The 7,688-nt window shown below is 56.7% G+C and overlaps 1 protein-coding gene across 1 annotated transcript in view; it reads right to left on the bottom strand.

The window, feature by feature from the left end:
- The window catches only part of FER1L5 (fer-1 like family member 5), a 21,152-nt gene extending 13,981 nt beyond the window's left edge, over positions 1–7,171 (bottom strand). Inside the window, exons 1-20 of the mRNA XM_019611752.2 lie at positions 6,467–7,171; positions 6,216–6,271; positions 6,046–6,137; positions 5,669–5,969; positions 5,471–5,599; positions 5,333–5,395; positions 5,213–5,263; positions 5,107–5,137; positions 4,909–5,024; positions 4,702–4,822; positions 3,535–3,616; positions 3,401–3,470; positions 3,255–3,298; positions 3,119–3,186; positions 2,957–3,042; positions 2,764–2,877; positions 2,495–2,675; positions 2,298–2,422; positions 1,213–1,304; positions 1–50 (exon numbers count right to left, since the gene is read on the bottom strand). The exon at positions 1–50 is cut by the window's left edge and continues 107 nt beyond it. Of these exons, the coding sequence (XP_019467297.1) occupies positions 1–50; positions 1,213–1,304; positions 2,298–2,422; positions 2,495–2,675; positions 2,764–2,877; positions 2,957–3,042; positions 3,119–3,186; positions 3,255–3,298; positions 3,401–3,470; positions 3,535–3,616; positions 4,702–4,822; positions 4,909–5,024; positions 5,107–5,137; positions 5,213–5,263; positions 5,333–5,395; positions 5,471–5,599; positions 5,669–5,969; positions 6,046–6,137; positions 6,216–6,271; positions 6,467–6,551 (1,957 nt within the window). The 5' untranslated portion in view covers positions 6,552–7,171. The remainder of the gene's footprint in view (positions 51–1,212; positions 1,305–2,297; positions 2,423–2,494; positions 2,676–2,763; positions 2,878–2,956; positions 3,043–3,118; positions 3,187–3,254; positions 3,299–3,400; positions 3,471–3,534; positions 3,617–4,701; positions 4,823–4,908; positions 5,025–5,106; positions 5,138–5,212; positions 5,264–5,332; positions 5,396–5,470; positions 5,600–5,668; positions 5,970–6,045; positions 6,138–6,215; positions 6,272–6,466) is intronic.
- Between the last annotated feature and the right edge of the window lie 517 nt (positions 7,172–7,688).

Genomic DNA, 7,688 nt, shown 5'->3' with positions numbered 1-7,688 from the left:
CATCCAGCCGTGTCCTGGGGTGCTGGGCCTGCAGCACGGGCAGGGCAGCCCTGGGGAGAGGATATGGGGGATGCTCACCCGCCTGGCTTGCCCCCAAAATGTTTAATTTTCACCCCAAAACGCCCCTCATTTCCTCCCAAATGACACCATTCCCATTGCGTCTTGGTCCCCAGACGTCCCGTTCCTCCACAAAACGCCCTCCTTCCCTTGAAAAAAAGCCTTGTTTTCCTACAGATCATCCAATTTTCTCTCAAGATTCACCCAATTCTCATTAAAAAAAAAAAAATCATAATCATAGAATCACTCCGGTTAGAAAAGACCTCAAAGATCTTTGAGTCCAACCGTGACTTAACCATCCTACCCTAATTAACAGTCCTCCACTAAATCATGTCCCTGAGCACCACATCCAAACGGATTTTAAACATGTGATCCATTCCCACCTCAGAAAAGCCCTCCATTCTACCCTCCCCCCAAATTTTCACCCAACTGACATCCAAAACAACCCACTTCTGCTTCAGAAATGCCCCCATCTCATAGAATCATAGAATCACCAAGGTTGGAAAAGGCCTCCGAGATCATCCAGTCGGTCATCCACCTATCACCAATAGTTCTCACAACCTCAGTTTTGCCTCCAAACGCCCCATATCCCCCCAGAATTGCCCCATTCCCTTCTAAAATGCCCCCATCCCCTCAAAAACACCAGATTGCCCCCCATTATACCAATTTTTCATCCCAAATGCCACATTATTCCCCAGAAACGCCCATTTTCCTCCTAAAGCACCCAATTTCCCTGCAAAATGCTCCATGTTTGGCCCTCAAATGCTCGTTTTTTCCCTAATTTAATCATTTTTTCCCTCCAGTGACCTATTCCCCCAAAACACCCATTTTTTCCCCCCCAAGCCACACTTTTCTCCTCAAATGCCCCATTTCTTCCCCCATAAATGCTCTATTTCCCCCCCAGATTTCCTGTTTACTCCTATTTGTGCCCAATTTTTCACCCACAATTCTGCATTATCCCCCATAAATGCCCAATTTCTCTCCGAAATGTCCCATGTACCCCACAAAATGCCCAATTTTTCCCTCCAGTGCCCCATTTTTTCCTCAGAATGCCCCACTGCATCCTCCCTGGCGCTGGGCTCCCTTCCCCACCCCACTTCCAGTGTTGGGGTCAATGATATAAGAGCATCCACAGCCCTCCCCCTGCATGCTGACCTGCAGTCCCGTGCCAGCTCACGCAGCAGCTTCCTCCCAATGTCCCCGTGGGCATCCGTCCTCGCGTTCCGCAGCATTGCCACATTTCTCTCCTGTGGATCTCACCGTTGACCAGCCCCCACCCAGTGCTCATCCCTGCCACCCATCCCCATGTCCGCGTGTCCCCAAGTCCCCCATCCATATATATATTTCCCTGTCCATATATACTTGCATCCCCACATCCATCTGGGCATCTTTACGGTCCAACTTTAAGGTCCTTTTCAATCCAAACCCTTCCATGTGTCCCCATCCCATCTGACCCCATGTCCCTGTGTGCCCACATCCATGTGTCCCCACATCCATGTGTTCCATCCTCATGTCCCCACATCCATTTGCTCCCCATGTCCCTGCATTCCCACATCCTCGTGTCCCCACCCCTTGTGCCCCATGTCCCCGTGTCCCCACGTCCCCACATCCATTTGTTCCCATGTCCCTGCATTCCCACATCCTCGTGTCCCCATCCCTTGTGCCCCATGTCCCCATGTCCCCATGTTCTCACATCCATTTGTCCCCATGTCTCCATGTCCCCACGTCCCCACATCCATTTGCCCCCATGTCCCTGCATGCCCACATTCACATGTCCCTATCCCTTGTGCCCCACGCCCCCATGTCCCCATATCCCCACACCCATGTATTCCCATGTCCCTGTGTCCCCACATCCATGTCCCCACCCCCCTTTCCCCATGTCACCTTGTCCCCATGTCCCCACATCCATTTGTCCCCATCTCCCTGCATTCCTACATCCATGTGTCCCCATCCCTTGTGCCCCATGTCCCCATATCCCCACATCCATGTGTCCTCATGTCCCTGTGTCCTCACATCCACTTGTCCCCACCCCCCTGTGTCCCTTGTCACCATGTTCCCGCGTTCCCACATCCATTTGTCCCCATGTCCCTGCATTCCCACATCCCCATGTCCCCATGTCCCCACATCCACGTCCTCACCCCCTGTGCCCCATGTCCCCACATCCCCATATCCCCACATCCATTTGTCCCCACGTCCCCATGTGCCCACATCCACGCCTCCCCCCACCCCTGGCTGCTCACCAGCCTCTCTCCCACACTGTGCATCAGGTTCTGTCCATCCCACCGCTGCCCAGCATCCTCCCAGGTGGAGGTGACGGCCACCACCGGCTTGCTGTTGTCCCAGGGCATGTAGTAGTAGCGGTTCCCTGCACACACAGTGGGATGAGCACCCCACGGTGTCCCCAAGGGGACAGGGGATGTCCCCCTGCTTTGCTCACCATCAAAGAGGGGGTGGCCTTGCGGTGTGACGGAGACAGCGGGGTGACACGAGGTGTCCCCGGTGTCCCCGTGGTTGCCGATGCTGAGCTCGAAGCGCAGAGGTTCGGATGTGGGGGACAGCATGGTGGCAGAGTAGAACACTGCACAGAGCCCCAGGCGGTGGCGGCGGGGCAGAAGGCGCTGCAAGAGGAGAAAATCCCCCCAAAAAAACCCAAATAATCCCCCCTACCCTGGGATAAAAAGTGACCACGCATCGCTGTGTCCCCACCTGCACACGGGTGATGTCCTCTGGGGCGATGGTGTCCTGCTGGCGCCCATCGGAGTCCCCTGTGTGGGTGCTGAGCTCCAGCAGTACCCGGCCCCTGTATGCCACCATGGTGTCCTATACATAGAGGGGGTGCTGGGGGCTGTGTCCCCCCTGAATGCAGGAGATGCTCCGTGCTGTCACCTATTGCACTCACGCTGGGCATGGCGGCAGCATCTCTCCGTGGTCCATAGAAGGGGAGGAAGCTGGGTCCGAAGCAGGGTAAGAAACCTGGGATCCCTCCTAATGCAGACCATAGGGTTCAGGAAGGGGGGGGGGCTGCAAGCTGGGGACCCCCCCGAGGTGGGACCACACTCACCTTCGAGCTCAGCACCGGCAGAGGAGATGTGGGAGAGGTGGAGTGCGGCAGTGCCCAGCACCCTGGACCTGAGGGCGAGTGGTGATGAGTGGGGGCAACACCGGGGGACCCCCAAATTGAGGGACGCTCCAATTACCCACTAAGGATGGCCAGCTCGACGGCGTCACAGAGTGGGGGCAGCTGGGGGGACAAAATTGGGGTGGGGGAGGAAATAGAGGATTAAATCGGGGATTCAAATAAGGGGTTTATTGGAGAGCCCACTTTGGGCGGGGGGCACCTCACCCGCAGAGGGAAGAAGAACACTTCGTTCCACGTGGGGTTGGCATCGGGGGGCATCACTCGAGTGCAGAGCTGTGTTGGGGACACTGTCACCCCTTGGCCCGTGTCAGCAGCACCCACCGTGCCCCCATCACCACGTCCTGCCCGCAAAGCTGGCGCGCACCGCCGCAGCCACGAAGCTCCTCTTGCTGCCAGCAAGGAACGGACGTGATGGCTCCTCTGTGCCGGGGAGTGTTTGCGTTAGGTTAAGTTGGGGTTAGGTTAGGGTTAGGGTTAGGGTTAGGGTTAGGTTAGGGTTAGGTTAGGGTTAGGTTAGGGGTTAGGGTTAGGGTTAGGGTTAGGGTTAGGGTTAGGGTTAGGGTTAGGGTTAGGGTTAGGGTAGGGTTAGGGTAGGGTTAGGTTAGGGTATGGGTAGGGTTAGCGTTAGGGTAGGGTTAGGGTTAGGGTTAGGCTTAGGGTAGGGTTAGGGCTAGGGTTAGGGTTAGGGTTAGGGTTAGGGTTAGGTTAGGGTTAGGGTTAGGGTTAGGTTAGGGTTAGGGTTAGGTTAGGGTTAGGGCTAGGGATAAATTAAGATTAAGGTTAGGGATAGAGAGAAGTTAGGGTTAGGTTAGGATTAGGTTAGGTTAGTGTTAGGGTTAAGGTTAGGATTGGGTTACGGTTAGGTTAGGTTAGGTTAGGGTTAGGATTGGGGTTGGGTTAGATTAGATTAGGGTTAGGGATAAGTTAGGATTAGAGTTTGGGTTGGGTTAGATTAGGTTAGGGTTGGGTTAGTGTTGGGTTAGGTTAGGTTAGGGTTAAGATTAGGTTAGGTTTATGGTTAGGGTTAGGATTTTGTTAGGTTAGGTTTGGGTTAGGGTTAGGATTTTGTTAGGTTAGGTTTGGGTTAGGGTTAGGATTGTGTTAGGTTAGTGTTAGGGTTAGGGTTGGGTTAGGTTAGGTTTTGGTTAGGGTTAGGGTAGGGTTGTGTTAGGGCTGTGTTGCGGTTAGGATTAGGTTCGGTTAGGGTTAGGGTTACATTAGGTTAGATTAGGATTGAGTTAGGGTTAGTTTAGGTTAGGGTTAAGTTAGGGATGAATTAAGGTTAGGTTAGTGTTAGGGTTAGGGTTGGGTTAGGTTAGGTTTTGGTTAGGGTTAGGGTAGGGTTGTGTTAGGGCTGTGTTGCGGTTAGGTTAGGATTCGAGTCATCTTAGGGTTATCTTAGGGTTAGATTAAGGCTAGGTTTAGAGTTTGCACTAGGGTTAGGGCTAACGTTTGGGCCAGTTTTAGGGTTAGGTGGCATCCATGCCCCTCACACCATCACACACCCCGGGGCAGCTCCTCAGCACGGTAGATGCGGAGCTGCAGCATGGCCACGCATGGGGTGAGCAACGCAGACTGCAAGAGATTGGCTTCCACCTCCTGGCTCCCTGCTACCTCCTCCCGCTCCTTCAAGAAAAAGATGCATATATACCTATACATATTATTTTGTATTTAATTAATTCACTACCATAACGACGCTTAAAGGTGCTCACCGACACGGGTTCGCCGGCACGCAGCACGACCGCGCTGATACGGAGGTACCCACAGCATCCAGCATCGGGGTGCCGGGGGTGCTGCAGGCTCAGCCACGTCCCACTCAGCCTGCGCCCTGCTCCGGTTGGGGACACCCACGTCACCTCTGTGCAGCTCGGTGACCCCCTGGGCACCCAGCACCACGCAGGACCCCCTACCGGGTGCGTTGTAGACGGTGCCGACGTCCAGCTGTTGGGAGTGGACAGTGGAGGAAAAGGGCCAAGGTGTGTTTTGTCACCCCGTTTCCCCCGCTGTCATCCTTACCTTGAAGGCGCCGATGATGGCATCGGCACGGATGGCCCTGGAGTTGAGAACCTGTGGGGTTGGGGACAAAGTCAGCGGCCAGCACGCCGTCACCATCCCCACGGTGCCATCGACCCCGACCTGGATGTGGATGGGCACTGCTGCCAGCTGTGCGGGCGTCAGGTGGAAATGCTGAGAAAACACCTAAAAATGGGCAAAGCTGTGAGTGCACTGGAGATGGATGAGGGGACAGCAGCGTGTCCTTGTCCCCAGGGCCACCTCATTGTAGTAGGGGTTGTTCCCAGCACGGATCCTGCTCCTGAAGCGATGCTCGCCGATGAGGACCGTCACCACTGGTTTGATGGCACTGCCCTGCAGCTGGTGGCCCTGGAGGACCCTGACCCGCACCTATGGGACACGGGAATGTGGTGACAAGGGACATCACGCTGAGGGTCACCTCACCCTTGGGTGCCCTACCTGGAAATCCTCCTTCTTCCCCATTGCAGGCTTGGGGTGGCGGAGCGGTGCCATTCCAATGGCTGTCCCCACTACTGGGGTGGGATGTGGGGGGGACAGGCATGGTGCCACTCCTTCTGGTGGCTGGGAGGTGACGTTCCCTGCTGCCAGCTGGCTGGGGGGGATATAGGAGCAGCGCAAAGAAACAGTGGCCCCCGTGGGATGTCCCTGAGGGTCTCGTAATGGGAGCTGGCTGAGATCAAGTGGCAGCTCGGGGTCCTCCGCCAGGCAGCGCAGAGGCACCGTGGTGGCACCCAGGAGCCTGCAAGGATGGGGACAGTGAGCGCAGCCACCGTGGGGGTGGCACCCTGCAGTGCTCACCCGTGGGTGACACTCACCTGTGTGCTTCTGGCTGACCCCAGAGCTGCAGGCGCAGGGCCAGGCTGTCCATGGGGCGCAGGGGACGTGTGGCCAGAGGCCACACCAGCGTCTGTGGGATGGGTGACAGAGGTTGGCAGGGTGGCCATGTGCCCCCATGCTGATGTCGGCCACCTTTGGGCCAACTCACCTCGTTCCATGCTGGGCTGCACTCTGCTGTCACCACCCGGGTGCTCCTGGGGACACCTGGAGGGACAGGAGTTGGGTTGGGGACACTGATGTGAGTGGCACATGTCACCATCCCACGAGGACATCCAACAGCATCCCATCCCATGAGGTCGCTCGGTGCCACCCCATCCCGTGACGATGACACAAAGGTGGCTGATGCCACCCAGAAGTGCAGGGACGGCCACCGCAGTGTCCCCTTGTCCCCAGCAGTACCTCTGAAGCGAGCATAAACGTGCACACCGGGTCCTGCACCGGTGGCCGCCGGGAGGTGAGCGCTGGCCACCAGCAGCCTCAGCATGGTTGTGTCCCTGTGTCACCACGGTGTTGTCACCATGGTGCTGTCACGTTCCCGAATGCATTGGGGTGGGGCACAAAAAGGAACACTGCTGCTGCTTGGGGTGGGTGTCCCCATGTCACTCAGGAGCTGTATCAGCATGTGTCTGTGTGGCTGTGTCCGTTTGTCCCCATGTCTGTGTGGCTCTGTGTTACCGTGTCCAGCTGTCCCCATGTCGCTGTGTCCCCACATTGTGTCCCTGTGTCTGTGTGATGTGTCACCAAGCTCTCATATCTGTGTGTCCCCATGTCCTCATGTCCATGTGCCCCTTGTCACTGCATCCCTGGCTGTGTGCCCGTGTCCCCCTGTCCCTCCTTTCTGTATGTCCCTGTGCCCCATGTCCATACGGACGTCTTTATGCCCCATCTTTACAGTTTCTTTTCAATTCAAACCACTCCATGTGTCCTCATGTCCATGTGACCCACATCACTGTGTCCCCATGTCCCCATATCACACATCCATGTGTCCCACATCCCCATGTCCCCATGTCTGTGTGTCCCATGTCCCTGTATCCCCTCATCCATGCACCCCATGTCACTCTGTGCCCCACATCCCCGCATCCATTTGTCCCCATGTCCCCATGTCCCCATATCCCACATCCATGTGTCCCACGTCCCCATGTCCCCATGTCTGTGTGTCCCATGTCCCCATGTCCCCGTATCCCCACATCCATGCACCCCATGTCACTCTGTGCCGCATGTCCCCATGTCCGTGTCCCATGTCACTCTGTGCCCCATGTCCCCATGTCCGCGTGTCCCATGTCCCCATGTTCCCATGTCTGTGTGTCCCATGTCCCCATGTCCCCGTATCCCCACATCCATGCATCCCATGTCATTCTACACCCCATGTCCCCGCATCCATTTGTCCCCATGTCCCTGTATCCCCACATCCACACGTCCCCGTGTCCCCCATCCTCCTATCCCCCCCACATGCCGTCTCCGCGCCCACTCCGCTCCGTACTCCACTTTCCTCCTCTTGGCTCCTCCCACCCCGCTCCGCTTCGCTCGAATCCACTCTCCGCATCTTCCCTCCGCCGCGCTTCCCGCGCATGCGCCTCCCGCTCCCGCCGCTCCGCCCTCTGGCCGCGCATGCGCGGTGCGC

This window comes from Meleagris gallopavo, unplaced genomic scaffold (genome assembly GCF_000146605.3).
Source record: "Meleagris gallopavo isolate NT-WF06-2002-E0010 breed Aviagen turkey brand Nicholas breeding stock unplaced genomic scaffold, Turkey_5.1 ChrUn_random_7180001955349, whole genome shotgun sequence".
In the NCBI taxonomy this organism is placed as follows: domain Eukaryota; kingdom Metazoa; phylum Chordata; class Aves; order Galliformes; family Phasianidae; genus Meleagris; species Meleagris gallopavo.
Note: the sequence above shows the minus strand (reverse complement) of the source record. Positions and strands in the feature narration are given on the sequence as shown.